The 16149-nt window shown below is 44.4% G+C and overlaps 1 protein-coding gene across 5 annotated transcripts in view; it reads left to right on the top strand.

The window, feature by feature from the left end:
- Positions 1-3964: 3964 nt before the first annotated feature.
- Positions 3965-16149, top strand: part of LOC137095171 (ubiquitin-conjugating enzyme E2 L3) — a 290392-nt gene continuing 278207 nt past the window's right edge. For 2 of the 5 annotated variants that reach the window (XM_067461529.1, XM_067461523.1), the window contains exon 1: positions 3965-4046. In XM_067461529.1, the coding sequence (XP_067317630.1) occupies positions 4020-4046 (27 nt within the window). In that variant the 5' untranslated portion in view covers positions 3965-4019. The remainder of the gene's footprint in view (positions 4047-16149) is intronic. The other 3 variants (XM_067461525.1, XM_067461524.1, XM_067461527.1) reach the window with 2 other exon arrangements.

Raw genomic sequence — 16149 nt, 5'->3', positions numbered from 1 at the left:
ATGGAGCAAGCACGCTCCCCTGAGGCATGTTTCCGCCATCTGCTTTGATGGCCCTGGAACTCAAAAAAAAAAAAAAAAAAGAAGCTCCTGTTTTACAGCAGGTTTCCTATGAGCCGGGTGAGGTGGTAGTCCTTTGTGATATTATACATTTTTCTCAGGAGGAGGCAGAGGTTGACAATATCATAAGCTGCTGACAGGTCTATGAAAACAGCTCCTGTGATGTGCTGCCTTTCAAAACCATCTTCTATGTGCTGAGTCAGGTTCAGCACTTGTGATGTGCAGCTTTTGCCTTTCCTGAAACCAGTTTGCTGACATGGGTCTATTTTTTCCATAATTCTATGCAAAATAAGTCTCTCCAGAACTGTGTAAAGGTGGCACAGCAAGGAGATTGGTCTATAGCTTTTTGGATCATTACGGTCTTTGCCTCGTTTCAAGATAGCTATGACTCTTGCTTTCCTCCAGATTTTGGGGATCTGACAGGATGCTGTGCAGTTATTCATCAGTTCCAGCAGCCAGCACCTTGCTTTTGGACCAAAGTTTTTGATTTGTTCTATCTGTAGATTATCCAGGCCAGCTGCTTTGCCATTTTTTTTCATTTATTGAGAGCCATGTCCAATTCAGTAGATGTAAAGGGTTCATGAATGTTGTTGTTCTCAAAATATCTGGTTGTCTAGCTATTGGTTTCTTTGGTTGTCTGTTGAGACACTGCAAGTAGCTGAGAGACTGGAAGTAGCCCAAGAAAGGAAGAAGCAAAAGTCAACAGCGATAAGGGGAGATATTCTCAGTTAAATGCACAATTCCAGAGCTTAGCCAGAAGAGATAAGGAACTATTTTTAAATAGACAATGCATGGAAGTGGAAGAAGACAACAGAATAGGAAGGACAAGAAACCTCTTCCAGAAAATTAGAAGCACTGGAGGTAAATTTCAGGCAAAAATTGGCATGATAAGAAACAATGATGGCAGGGACTTAACAGAAGTTGAAGGGATCAAGAGAAGATGGCTAGACTATACAGAAGATCTGTATAGGAAGGATAGTAATATCGAAGATAGTTTTGATGGTGTTCAAAGGGTCTTTGAGCGAAATTTGCAAATACTAAGTAAGGGGCTTTGAATGAAATAAAAACAGCAAAAGAGAGACCTACCCTTTCTCTGACTTAAAAAGAGCAATAAGCTGAGCTTCGTAACGGAACAGAGCGCAGGAAATATAGACAGGAAGGAGTTGCGGTTTTCTGTTACTTTCTTTTGTTAAAAGGTTAAGAATGTTTTTTTGAAGCGCAGAGGCCGCATATACAGGAAGGTACTTTCTATCAAAAGGTCAGAATTATTATTCACAAAAGGTGTTTTCCCCATGCTTGCTGTTTGTAAATGGGCTATAAAGTTTGCAGATTTCAAGGGAAGAGCACGGCAGCCACCTGAAGGATAGCATCTTTGTATACTATCAGGCTGTTCGTCTTCTTCATGAAGAAACTAAAATAAAAACCTTGTTTTTTGATCTTTCATTGGAACTGTCTCCATCCTTCCGTGCTCCCGTGACGTGGACCTAAAAAGACCCAATTTAGGGTTTCTAACTGTGTGGTGAGTAAATTAGAAACAGACATCCTGAGGAGTGAGGTTGAATGGGCCTTAAGAAGCATTGCTAACAACAAGGCAGCAGGAGACAACAGGATTCCAGCTGAACTGTTTAAAATCTTGAAAGATGATGCTGTCAAGGTGATGGATGCCATATACCAGCAAATATGGAAAACACAAGAATGGCAATCAGACTGGAAAAAATCAGCTTATATCCCCATACCAAAAAAGGGAAATGCTAAAGAATGCTCAAACTTTCATACAGTGGCATTTATTTCTCATGCTAGTAAGGTAATGCTCAAGATCCTGCAAGAAAGACTCCAGCAACACACGGAGAGAGAGTTGCTAGATGTACAAGCTGGGTTTAGAAAAGGCAGAGGAACCAGACACCAAATTTCCAATATCCACTGGATAATGGAGAAAGGCAGGGAGATTAAGAAAAACATCTATTTCTGTTTTATTGACTATTCTAAAGCCTTTGACTGTGTGGATCATAACAAATTGTGGCAAGTTCTTGGTGGTATGGGCATACCAAAGCACCTTGTCTCTCTCCTGAGGAATCTGTATAAGGACCAAGTAGCAACAGTAGGAACTGACCATGGAACAAGACTGATTCAAGATTGGGAAAGGCGTGCGGCATGGTTGTATACTCTCACCCAACCTATTCAACTTGTATGCAGAAAACATCATGCAATGTGCGGGACTTGATGAATGCAAGGCTAGGGTTAAAATTGCTGAGGGAAACATTAAGAACCTTAGATCTGTAGATGATACCACTTTGATGGCCGAAAGCGAGGAGGAGCCGAGGAGCCTTCTAATCAAAGTGAAAGAAGAAAGTGTAAAAGCTGGGTTGCAGTTAAACATTAAAAAAACCCAAGATTATTTTATCCAGGCTGATTGATAACTGGCAAATAGAGGGAGAAAATATGGAGGCCGTGACAGACTTTGTATTTCTTGGTGCAAAGATTACTGCAGATGTAGATTGCAGCCAGGAAATCAGAAGATGCCTACTTCTTGGGAGGAGAGCAATGACCAATCTCAATAAAATAGTGAAGAGTAGAGACATCACACTGGCAATGAAGATCCATATAGTTAAAGCAATGGTATTCCTCATAGTCACCTACGGATGTGAGAGCTGGACCTTAGGGAAGGCTGAGTGAAGGAAGATAGATGCTTTTGAACTGTGGTGTGGGAATGCCTTGGACCGCCAGAAGATCCAACCAGTCCATACTTCAGGAAATAAAGCCCGACTGCTCATTGGAGGGAAGGATAGTAGAGACAAAGTTGAAGTACTTTGGCCACATCATGAGGAGACAAGAAAGCTTAGAGAAGACAATGATGCTGGGGAAAATGGAAGGAAAAATGAAGAGGGCCCAACCAAGGGCAAGATGGATGAATGGCGTCCTTGAAGTGACTGGCTTGACCTTGAAGGAGCTGGAGGTGGTGATGGCTGGCAGGGAGCTCTGTCGTGAGTTGGTCCATGAGGTCACTAAGAGTCGGAAGCGACTGAACAAATGAACCACAGGGGTATGCCCTTAATGTATGGTATCTTTAAGAGGAAATATCATGAATTGTTTTGCATAAATCTAAATAAACACAAGCTAATGCATTATTTTTATTCTAAATTCTTCAAAATGCTCAAAACTACATACCCACAGAATCTTCAGAGAGAAATTAGAGCAAAACTGAAATTACAGGGTGAGGCAGCATAACTTCCTTTTAAAAAATGCGCACCATTCAGTCGGTTGAAAACGTAGTGGAGCGCTAGTGGTCTCCTTCGAGAGGCAGGTGTATAACGTTTTGTCCTGACACAGTTCATGCGTTGGAACAGTGAGGAGCGTACTTTTGCCGTTGAGGCCTACTTTTCAAGCGGATTTGGAATGGCCAGCCAGCTCTCCAGATTTGGCCCCTTGTGATTTTTTTCTATGGGGTTTTTTGAAATCCCGTGTTTATGTGAACTGTCCAAGGACCCTTCAAGATTTGAAGACCAACATCCAGGAAGAAATTGCGAACATAACGCCTGCTATGCTGGCAAGTCATGACAAACGCCAGATATCAGTTTACTCAGTGTATGGAGAATGGGGGACGTCACTTACTTAATTTGATCTTCAAAACTACGTAAAACAAAACTTTATGTATACGTCTACATTATATATATTTTTCTGACTCTGTTTTTATTAAGTTTTGAAAAAAGGATGTTATGCTGTGGCACCCTGTAGTTTGAGAACAGTTATACTAAGCTTTCTAATTTAACAAATTAACTAATTATTTAATGATAACGTCCTCCTGAAAAGAGAGCTGGAAAAAGCAATGATGACTGGCAGAAGTAAAAACCTTCTTCTTCCGCCCCTCCTCCCCGTTCCCTCTCTTCTGTCTCTTCCCCTTTTCCTTCAGGAAGCGCCTCGTTCGCAACCGCTAAGCACTGTGGGACAGTGGCAGCAGATCTAAGATGGCGGCTAGCAGGAGGCTGATGAAGGTAACATATATATCTATGCCGCTGGTCTAGGGCTGACTGGGCGGGAGGCGTTCCAGTGTAAAGTAAGAAGACTTTTCCTCATCGAGGATATATCTCGTTGTTTCTCTTTACCCCAATCCCTTAAACCGTTCCCGCCTCGATTTTTGGCCGCTCATACCAACGGTTCCAGAGAAACGTCGGCCATGGAAGCATCCGTAACAAGGAACCAGGCTAGTCCCCAATTCGGTTGAATGGGGGAGGGAGGGCATGAACGTGCGAGCAGGAACTGTGGCGAAGGATACTTTCATTTCCTTTACGTCCAGTGGCGCTGAACCGAAAAAATAAGAGAAAGGACGATTTAGCGGAGCCCCTTAGCCACGTATTTATAGAAACCCCTGCTCTGAGACGCATAAGTTTGTCCACAGTTGTATAAGATCGTAAGGAACATAACCAATAATAGTCTAAATTCAGGTAGACATTGGGAATGGAAAATTACCGACACTACTAAATTCTGCCAGAATAGGAGAGTTGGTGATAGTGAATTAGGTGACAAATATCATTTGGGGAAATATTTCAATTCAACTTCCCTTTCTTCTATTGCGGTATTAGTGTTTCTTTTTTTAAAGGTTTACATTCATAAATAATTTCATGTGCAATGCTTTTACATCCTTACACTTGCCTTTAAAGTTCTGGTGTTTCTAGGAAACAGGCTTCTACAGAGGAAATAATTTATCAGAAAAAGAAACTTGATTCATAGAATATACAATAACTCTCATTTCTCAGGTCCAAGCCCATCACTCAGATAATTACACTATACCATATTGGTTTTTTAAAATGTGTTTTGTCATTGTGGGCTTTCGGGTTGTTTCTGACCTATGATGATCTTTTGGGGTTTTCCAGAAAGTGATTAATTGAATGTTAGCTGTCAAAACAAATGTCCTTATAATTCTAAAAACTAAAATACTAACTAAATAAGAATTGTTCCTAATGGGCAGGCTTGGAATAGAAGGCTTTTCAAACAGAACATTTTCAGATTCTTTCATTTTCTGTTTAATAAATGTTAGAATTAGCTTTAAACATACATATATCTTCTTAATTCGAATAAAAAGAAAATATATCTTTTTTTAAAAAACAAAAGACCACTGAACTCTTCAGACTCACAAGATATTTGAATTTTAGTTAATGCCATGTGTTCTTGTTCCAGAGAAAAGGAACAGTAAGGCATAGGTGATTACAGATTGTCCCCAAGTTACAAACATCCAACTTACAAATGACTCATTTAAGAACAATGGGGCTGAGACAACAGGTAGTGAGGAGCTCCTGGCTGCACCCTTGTTCTGGATGAACTGCTGACCAAAAGATTGGGTGGTTGGAATCCAGCGAGCAGGGTGAGCTTCCCTCAGTCAGTTCTAACTTCCCATACAAGGACATTTGAGAAGCTTCCTACAGGAAGCATCAAACATCAGAGCGATCCCTGAGCAAAGTCCTTGCAGGCAGCCAATTCTCTCACACCAGAAATAACTTACAGTTTCTCAAGTTGCTCCTGACATGAAAAAATATATCTGGAAGTGAGAGAACTCTAATCAGAAGGAAGGGAAAACCACTCCTGAAAAACTTATTATCAGGGGAAAGGAGGTCTTCAGTGAAGCTTTTTCTCCAATCTTTGTTTCCACAACAAGCCACATTTTCCTAAATCCAATTCTCATAGAGACAGAAAGTGAGGGGAAATCTGAACAGGAGCACAGACAGCAAAGAAAACACCACAAAGGTGTTCATTTTTCCCTATGGAGCCCCCGGTGACGCAGTGGGTTAAACCCCTGTGCCGGCAGGACTGAAGACCGACGGGTCGCAGGTTTGAATCTGGGGAGAGGCAGATGAGCTTCCTCTATCAGCTCCAGCTCCTCATGCAGGGACATGAGAGAAGCCTACCACAAGGATGATAAAACATCAAGTCAACTGGGCGTCCCCTGGGCAACGTCCTTGCAGACAGCCAATTCTCTCACAACAGAAGTGACTTGCAGTTTCTCAAGTCGCTCCTGATACAACAATTTTCCCCCTATGTGATCCAAAGCTCTCTCTCTCTCTCTCTCTCTCTCACACACACACACACACACACATGTACATGTATGCTTATGTATATTTGTGTGCACACTATATATGTAGTGTCCTATATATTTAGGCAGAGGCAGCCCTAGGTAATTTTCAACCATAAGGAAAGAGTATTTTGGCGCCTTCTCCCCAAACCAATCACTGGGATAAATCTATCTATCTCTATCTCTATCTATATATATGGGCATGGAAAAATTTTAGCCCTCCAGGTATTTTGGACTTCCTACTGGCTATTTGGAATTGTGGGAGTTGAAGTCCAAAACACATGGAGGGCCAAAGTTGGCCTATGCCATACACACACACACACACACACACACACACACTCACTAGCCGTCCCCTGCCATGCGTTGCTGTGATCCAGTCTGGTGATCTTGAAAAGAAAGTAATTAGAAAGTTGGTTTCTTCTATATGTAATTTCTTGATGCTTGTAGGTAAACAGTATTTCGTGTTGTTTCTTTGTCAGTATTGATGTAGCGATTGTCTGGTTTGCCTACTCTTGAACATAAAACATCATTGTCTTTCTTTAGGGATCCCTTTCAAATCTATGATATTATATCTTCCATATATGTGAGTGCGTGTGAATCATATAGATCTATCTCTGTCTATGGCTTGATGGCTCTTTGTCAGGAAGGCTTTGATTATCTTTTCTTGCTCTGGTGAAGGGAGTTGGTCTGGATGACCATAAGGCAGCATTTCTCAACCTGGGGGGACCATGAGGGGGTGTCAGAAGGGTCGCCAAAGACCACAGTAAAACAATGTTTTCTGTTGGTCATGGGGGATTCAATGTGGGAAATTATTTATTTATTTATTTATTTACTTTATTTGTATACCGCTCTTCTCAGCCCTTAGGTGACTCAGAGCGGTTTACAACAGTTTAGATATACAGAATACAAAATTTGGCCCAATTCTATCGTTGGTGGGGTTCAGAATGTTGTTTGATTGTAAGTGAACTATAAATTCCAGTAACTGCAACTCCCAAATGCCAAGGTCTATTTTCCCAAACTGCATCTGTGTTCATATTTGGGCACATGGAGTATTTGTGCCAAGTTTGGTCTAAATCCTTAATTGTTTGAGTCCACAGTGCTCTCTGGGTGTAGGTGAACTACAGCTCCAAAACTCAAGGTCAATGCCCACCAAACCTTTTCAGTATTTTCTGTTCGTCGTGGGAGTTCTGTGTGCTGTATTTGGTTCAATTCCATCATTGATGGAGTTCAGAATACTCTTTGATTGTAGGTGAACTATACATCCCAATAACTACAACTCGCATATGTCAAGGTCTATTTCCCCCCAAACTCCACCAGTGTTTACATTTGGGTATATTGAGTATTTGTACAAAGTTTGGTCCATCATTGTTAACATAGTTAACTATAAATCCCAGCAACTACAATTCCCAAATGACAAATTCAAGGTTTTTTTTAGTGATGGTCACTCCTTGGGTTAGCAGGTGTCTTGTGGCCAAATTTGGTGGCCAGTTGTCCAACGGATTTTGAGTTATGATGTCACTCAAAACGAACAGAGCATTTATACACACACACACACACACACACTCCCCTTCCTTCCTTCCTTCTCACCCTTTTCCCTACCCTCGTCCTATTTTCTTGTGGGTATATACATCTATACATATCTCTATATATAGATATTCCCCTTCCTTCCTCCCTCCCTCCCTCCCTCCCTCCCTCCCTTCCTTCCTCACACTTTTCCCTGCCCTCTTCCTATTCTCTTTGTGTGTGCACGCTTGTCTATATCTCTATCTATCTAACTATCTAATCTATCTCAGGCCTGGGCCAACTTCGGCCTTCCTTCTAAGTGTTTTGGATTTCAACTCCCACAATCCCGGCTGTTAAGAATTGTGGGAGCTGAAGTGCAAAACACCTGGAGGGAGGGTCAAAGTTGGCCATGCCTGTATATGAGTGTGTGTGTGTCTCTGTGTGTATTAGTTTGCCCATGCCTGCTATAGTGTATTGTTGCTTTTGACTTAAGAGAAGCTAAATAGACTAGATCATGCTCTGTAAAGAAACAAACAAAAGGATGAATGTATTGTAGGATTGTGAGAAAAATATCAAGAGAATTGAAACAAATTTTTGTGGCCCAACCTGGAACCAACACACCAAATGTTTCAGTTTTGACTATAATATTTAACAGTACCTGAAGAACTGCCATTCTATATCAGACTTTGCCTTGGATCATTTCTGTTGCAGGGATGTTGTGGCCAACAGCTATCATGGCCAAAGTTACTGATGCTAAGGATCACATTCCAACCATCTCTGCAGGGCTTTGTGTTTTTCACCCTTGACTTGTCATTTCACATTGAAATTTACTATGTTCTTATAATTTTCAAATTATTTATGCTGTTGCTATGGAAGTGTTTTAAATTTAAGGTGAGATTGAAGTGTTTCAATAAATAATAAATAAATGATGGTGGCTTTTTAAAATTTTCTGGATTCAAATCATGTTCATAAAAGCAGATTCAGTTTCTAAGGTTCCATCAGCTCCCTTCAATGTCAAAACTTCCCACTGGAGAAATCAAATGGAATCTTGTATCTGATGACTTTGACTTTCTGAAATGAGCTTTTTATTGCAGTTAGGGGACTATCAACATTCCTGAGCTTGAAAAACCTTATTTTTCTTACAGAAGCAATTTTTAAATGGAAATGAAAATGTGTCTTGTTTTGTCTCACCAGTCACTCTTTCTCAGCTTGGCTGCACAAGACATGGAGCTGGCTCTCCCTGATAATAATAATAAAAAAACTTTATTTATAACCCGCTACCATCTCTCCAAGGGACTCGGTGCGGCTTACATGAGGCTGACCCCACAATACATCTGTAATAAAAACAATAACAACAGTAATACAAACAATAAAATAAAACTCATAACAAAAAATAAGCAATAAACATTAACAGTAACACAGCGACGTTTAAGAGACCAATGGCTGGGCCAAATGTAATAATTAAAATTTTAAAAATAATGCTGGGCATGAACACGTGAAATATGACTAGGATAGAGTTTTCTGGAAGGGATGGAGCATGCAGACAATCCTAGATCATTAATAAAGTGCATTTAAGGACATAAACTCAGGTCCTTCTTTCTGCTTCAGTGGGATCTTCACTCACAGATACACATCCAGCTGATCTGGCAAAGCTAAGAGCCGCCGCAAACTAGGTTCCTGCGGGAGAAAACCTTGCTAGCACGTCCCTGATGTCATGAGCCTGCGCCTCTCTCCCCGCCCCTTTCTCTTTGCCAGCGTGGTTTTTCCTTTGCTAGGGCAGCATTGCTCGCATTTTCTCTCAGTTGAATTCTGCCAACTGAGAGAGTACGCTGGCAATGCTGCCCTAGCAAAGGAAAAACCACGCTGGCAAAGAGAAAGGGGCGGAGAAAGGGGCGGGGCGAGAGGCGGAGTCTCGTGACGTCAGGGACGTGCTAGCAAGGTTTTCTCCCGCAGGAACCTAGTTTGTGACGGGTCTAAGGACATGTGCTCTGTAAACAATGCTGGCACGGGTCCCTCCCTCGGCATTAGCAAGAGCGTGGGGGACCCAGTGAACTTCACCCAGTGAAGTTCAGTTGCTCGGCTGCCAGAAAATCTATGTCTTCAACCGTTGGGACCTGACACTGTGGGGGTAGGGGCTATTTATTAAAAACATGTCGCCCATAGGTTCAAGGAACTAAGGACATAGGAAAAAACTGCTACTCTGTTGTTTACATATGAAATCGTGCTGCTAACGCTTGCTCGCTATATAGTACTTTAACCCATTAACTCCCTCCCTCCTTTGATTATGGAATATCCATTTAGTATCTATATCTATATATCTATATCTATATATAGATATAGATATATATCTATACATATAATAAAAGCCAAAGTTTGTATGAGGAGGACAAAAGTGTGGCGATGTGGCGGTGTATGTGCCAGCATTCTGATTGCCAGCCTGAAAGTTCCAAGATTCTGATGGGCTGCCTCTGTGGTGCTATTTGCATATGATCTCTGATTGGCCAGCTTTACAGGAGCCCCTGGTAGAGAAAAGGGTTCATGACAAAAACGGAGACATGAGAGAATGAAATTTGCATATGGTCTCTGATTGGCCAGCCTCAATTCTAAGATTCCGAGATGACAAAGAGAGGAAAGGAAAAGGCCAGGGGCTCTGTCAGAAAATTACCAATACAGACCAAACTTGGCACACAGAGCCCCCATGACCCACTCGACATCCTACTGCAGTTTGGAGGAGGATGAACCATGAATGTTGGGACTTGCAGTACCATCACTCACATTCTGAGACCGCTGTTCACCTCATCCAATGGCTGATCAGGACCAAACTTGGCACATAGACCTCTCATGACCCACCTTATGTCCTGGTGTGGTTTGGCCGGGAATGGACCATGGATTATGGGTCTTGGAATACCTTTGCTCAATTCCTGAGACCACTGCAACCCTCATCCAATTACCGATAAAGACCAAACTTGGCACACTGAGTCTCCATGACGCACTCTACATCCTGGTGCAGTTTGGAGGAGAATGCACCATGGATGGGACTTGCAATACCTTCACTCCCTTCCTAAGACCATTACAACTGCCAACAATGATGGATCAGGACCACAATGTACACAGAGAGCCCGCAAGACCCACTCTACATCCTGGTGCAGTTTGAAAGAATTTGACAATGGATGATGGGACTTGCAGTCACTTCACTCACTTCCTGAGACCACTGAGACCCTCGCCAATGACTAATCAAGACTAAACTTGACACATGGAGCTCCAATGACCCACTCTACATCCTGGAGCACTTTCGAGGAGGACAGACCATGGATGATGGGACTTCAAGTACCTCCACTCCTCAAGACTGCTGCAACCCTCATCTAATGTCCGATCAAGACCAAACTTGGCACACATAGCCCCCAAGACCCATTCTACATCCTGCTGCAGTTTCGGAGGAGGATGGACGATGGATGATGTGACTTCCAGTACCTTCATTCACATTCTGAGACCTCTGCAAACCTCATGCAATGACTGATCAAGACCAAACTTGGCACATAGACCTCTCATGACCCACTTAATGTCTTGGTGTCATTTGGAAAAATATTGGAGATGGATGATGGGACTTGTAGTAACCTCACTCAATTTCTGAGACCACTGAGACCCTCACCAATGACTAATCAATACCAAACTTGGCACACAGAGCCCCAATGACCCACTCTACACCCTGGTGCAGTTTGGAGGACAGACCACGGATGATGGGACTTCAAGTACCTCCACTCCCTTCCCAAGATTGCTGCAACCCTCATCTAATGACCGACTAAGACCAAACTTGGCACACACAGCCCCCATGACCCACTGCTGTTTGAAGGATGGATGATGGGACTTGCAGTATGTTCACTCTCTTCCTGAAACCATAGCAACATTTATTCAAAAACCATTAAAGACCAAACTTGGAACAGAGAGCCCCCATGGCCAACTCAACATTCTGGTGAGGTTTGGGGGAGTACAGACTATGGATGAATGGACTTCAAGTACCTCCACTCACTTCCCAAGACCTCTGCATCACTCATCTAATGACCGATCAAGACCAAACTTGGCACACAAAACCCCCATGACCCACTCTCCATCCTGGGGCAGTTTGGAGCAGGATGGACCAGAGATGATGGGACTCACAGTACATTCACTAACTTCCTGAGACAACTGCAAGTCATATAAATAACTGATAAAGACCAAACTTGATACACAATTCCTTTCTGTAATAACCCGGGCAGCGCCGGGTCCCCAAGCTAGTATATAATAAAAGGGAGTGTTTGTTTGTATGGGAAGGACAGAGGAAGTGCGGAGGGCGGAAGTGTATGTGGCAGCTTTCTGATTGACTGCCACTGTGGTGCTATTTGCATATGGTCTCTGATTGGGCAGCTTCAACAGGAGCCCCTGGTGGAGAAGAGGGTTCATGACAGAAACAGGGACATGACAGAAGGAAATTTGCATATGGTCTCTGATTGGCCAGCCTCAATTCCAAGATTCCGAGATGACAAAGAGAGGAAAGGAAAAGGCCGGGGGGTGGGTGGGTCAGAGCATTACCAATACAGACCAAACTTGGCACACAGAGCCCCCATCACCCACTCGACATCCTACTGCAGTTTGGAGAAGGATGAACCATGGATGATGGGACTTGCAGTACCACCACTCACATTCTGAGACCGCTGTTAACCTTATCCAATGACTGATCAGGACAAAACTTGGCACATAGACCTCTCATGACCCACTTTACATCCTGGTGTGGTTTGCCCGGGGATGGACCACTACAACTGTCAACAATGATGGATCAGGACTACAATTTACACAGAGACCCAGCATGACCCACTCTACATCCTGGTGCGGTTTGGAAGAATTTGACAATGGATGATGTGACTAGCAGTCACTTCACTCAATTCCTGAGACCACTAAGACCCTCGCCAATGACTAATCAAGACTAAACTTGGCACATGGAGCTCCAATGACCCACTCTACATCCTGATGCAGTTTGGAGGAGGACAGACCATGGATGATGGGACTTCAAGTACCTCCACTCCCCAAGACTGCTGCAAAACTCATCTAATGACCAATTAAGACCAAAGTTGGCACACAGAGCCCCCATGACCCACTCTACATCCTGCTGCAGTTTTGGAGAACGGTGGACCATGGATGATGGAACTTCCAGTACATTCACTCACATTCTGAGACCTATGCAAACCTCATCCAATGACGGATCAAGACCAAACTTGGCACATAGACCTCTCATGACCCACTTTATGTCCAGGTGTTTTTTGGAATAATTTGGAGATGGATGATGGGACTTGCAGTACCTTTGCTCACTTCTTGAGACCACTGAGACCCTCACCAATGACTAATCAAGACTAAACTTGCCACATGGAGCTCCAATGACCCTCTCTACATCCTGGTGCAGTTTGGACAGACCATGGATGATGGGACTTCAAGTACCTCCACTCCCTTCCAAAGATTGCTGCAACCCTCTTCTAATGACCAATCATGACCAAACTTGGCACACAGAGCCCCCATGATCCACTCTACATCCTGCTGCAGTTTTGGAGGAGGGTTGACCATGGATGTTGTGACTTGCAGTACTTTCACTCACTTCCTGAAACCACTGTGACTCTGAAACAATGACTGATCAAGACCAAACTTGGCTCACAGAGCCCCCATGATCCTATCTACATCCTGTTTCAGTTTGGAGGAGGGTGGATCATGGATGATGGGACTTGCAGTACCTTCACTCACTTACTGAAACCACTGCTACCCACATCCAATGACTGATAAAGACCAAACTTGGCACATAGAGCCCCCATGACCCACTCTATATCCTGCTTCTGTTTGGAGGAGGGTGGACCATGGATGATGGGACTTTAAGTTCCTTCATTCACTTCCTGAAACCAATGCAATCGTTATGCAATGACCAATAAAGACCTAATTTGGCATACAGAACCGCCATTACCCACTTTCTCTAATAACCCAGGCAGCGCCGTGTCCCCAACCTATTATACTCTAGCCTTACTTCCTCAGAAAGTTGACTAGCCATAGATTCCAACCACGTAGGGAGGGGGGGTCTCGGAGGAGGGGGCATCATCCAGGTTGTGTGGCGGAGGATATTTGCTGGTCACCAACGTCCCAGGGAGAAGCGCAACAGTTCTTGCTACCCTGGAGAAAGTAGGAAGTGGTAGGCTCCATGACAGACCCCTTGGTCTTAAGGTCCTGCTGATCAATTCCAGATCTGTCAATGGTAAGACCGCTGCCATTCAGGACCTGATCCTGGATGAGGGGGTGGATCTTGCTTGGATTACCGGGACCTGGTTTGATGAGCTGGGGGGAGTAAATCTCACTCAGCTGTGCTCAACGGGTTTCGGAGTGCACCAGCAGGCCAGGCGGGGAGGAGGGTTGCAGTAGTTTATCAGCAATCCATCACCATGATCAGATGCTCTGTTCTGCAATCACCTGGGTTTGTGTGTATCCACCCGAGGGTGGGAAACCATGACAGCTTGGGGTTTCTGCTGGTGTACCGCCCACCCCATTACCCAGCAGTCTCCCTGCCTGAGCTAGCCAAGGTGGTCTCCAATTCGGCCTTGGCCTCCCAGCGCCTGGTGGTGTTGGGAGATTTTAACATCCATGCTGAGACCTCTTTGACTGGAGCAACTGAGGACTTCATGGCTGTCATGACGACCATGGGGCTCTCACAAATTATATCTGGTTGCACTCATCAGGCTGGACATACATTCAACCTAGTTTTTGTGGCAGACAATGAAATGATCAGAGTGGAAGAACAAAATCCAGAGGGATTCCTGAGGAATCTTGGGGTTTTTCCTGCCATGGAGCCTGGCGATCCTGTCGATGCCTTGGTTGATCTCTAAAACAGGGAGATGTCCAGGGCGATAGATACAATCGCTCCCGAACGCCCCATCTCGTTGCATTGAGACATGCCATCTCCCTGGTTTACCAAGGAGTTGTTTGTGATGAAACACACGAGAAGGGGGCTAGAGCGCAAATGGAGGAAATGTCGAGACGTGTCTGACCAAGCACGAGCTAAAGCCTCTCTTAAGGCATATACCATGGCTGTACGGGTAGCCAGGGAGTCTTTCACGACTACCCGTATAGCGTCTGCAGCCAATAGGTCGTTGGAGCTGTTCCGGGTTGTCGGGGAACTCCTTCACCCACCGGTGGTGGAGGAGACCTTTGATGACCCAGCAACTCGGTGTCGTGAGTTCGCACACCATTTTGCAGACAAAGTTGCTCAGATACATCTTGAGCTGGACTCCAATTTCACCACAGTTCCAGGGGAGGTGATTGAGGCATCTGCTTGTCTAACTTTGTGGGATTCTTTTAGGCTTGTTCTTCCTGAGACTGTGGAGGAGGTCCTTGGGGCTGTGAGGGCGACCACGTCGCCTCTAGACCCTTGCCCATCTTGGCTAATTAAATCGGCCAGGGAGGGGTTGATTGATTGGTTTGTGTTGATCATTAATGCATCGTTGGAGCAGAGGTTTTTTCCATCTCAGTTGAAACAAGCAGTGGTTCGTCCACTCCTTAAAAAGGTCTCCCTCGACTCCACAGTGTTGAACAATTTCAGACCGATTTCCAATGCAGATGACACGCAACTCTACTAATCTTTTCCACCTAATTTCAAGGAAGCCCCTCGATGCTGGACAAGTGCCTGGACACTGTGGCTGTCTGGATGAGGAGGAACAAGCTGAAGATCAATCCCGACAAGACAGAGATCCTCCTGGTAGATCGTAAACCAGATCGGGGTATAGGGTTGCACTCCCCCTGAAGTCACAGGTCCGCAGTTTGGTTGTCCTCCTGGACTCATCACTTACACTTAAAGCTCAGGCATTGGCGATGGCCGGGAGGGCCTTTGCACAATCAAGACTTGTGCGCCAACTGCGACCGTACCTCATGAAGGCGGATCTGGCCAGCGTGGTCCATGCCTTAGTCACCTCCAGATTGGTCTACTGTAATGCACTCTACGTGGGGCTACCCTTGAAAAGGGCCCGGAAATTTCAGTTGGTTTAACAAGCAGCGGCCAGGTTGTTAACTGGTGCTCCTTACAGGGAGCAGTCAACCCTTCTGTTTAAGGAGCTCCATTGGCTTTGTAGGTACTTACCTACAAAGCCCTAAATGGTTTGGGACTCGCCTACCTGCATGACCGCATCTCTGTGTACGAACCCACCCAATCTCTACGATCATCTGGGGAGGCCCTGCTTGTGCTCCCACAACCATCGCATGCATGATTGGTGGGGACGAGGGAGGGACCCTTCTCGGTGGTGGCCCCTCCACTCTGGAACTCACTCCCCAAGGACATTAGGCATGCCCCGACTCTGGCAGTCTTTAGGAGAAGCCTGAAAACGTGGTTGTTTCAGTTTGCCTTTCCAGAATAAGGAAACTCCCAGCAATATGTCCCCAAACACACTTGATTAGTGATCTAGGCTTGTCTGCACATCTCATCTCTCTCCAATACTTTTACCCTACTTATATGTCACCTTGTCATGCCCAGCATT

Source organism: Anolis sagrei, chromosome Y (assembly GCF_037176765.1).
Source record: "Anolis sagrei isolate rAnoSag1 chromosome Y, rAnoSag1.mat, whole genome shotgun sequence".
Lineage (NCBI taxonomy): Eukaryota > Metazoa > Chordata > Lepidosauria > Squamata > Dactyloidae > Anolis > Anolis sagrei.
The sequence above is the reverse complement of the archived record's forward strand: the minus strand, read 5'-3'. Positions and strand labels throughout refer to the sequence as shown.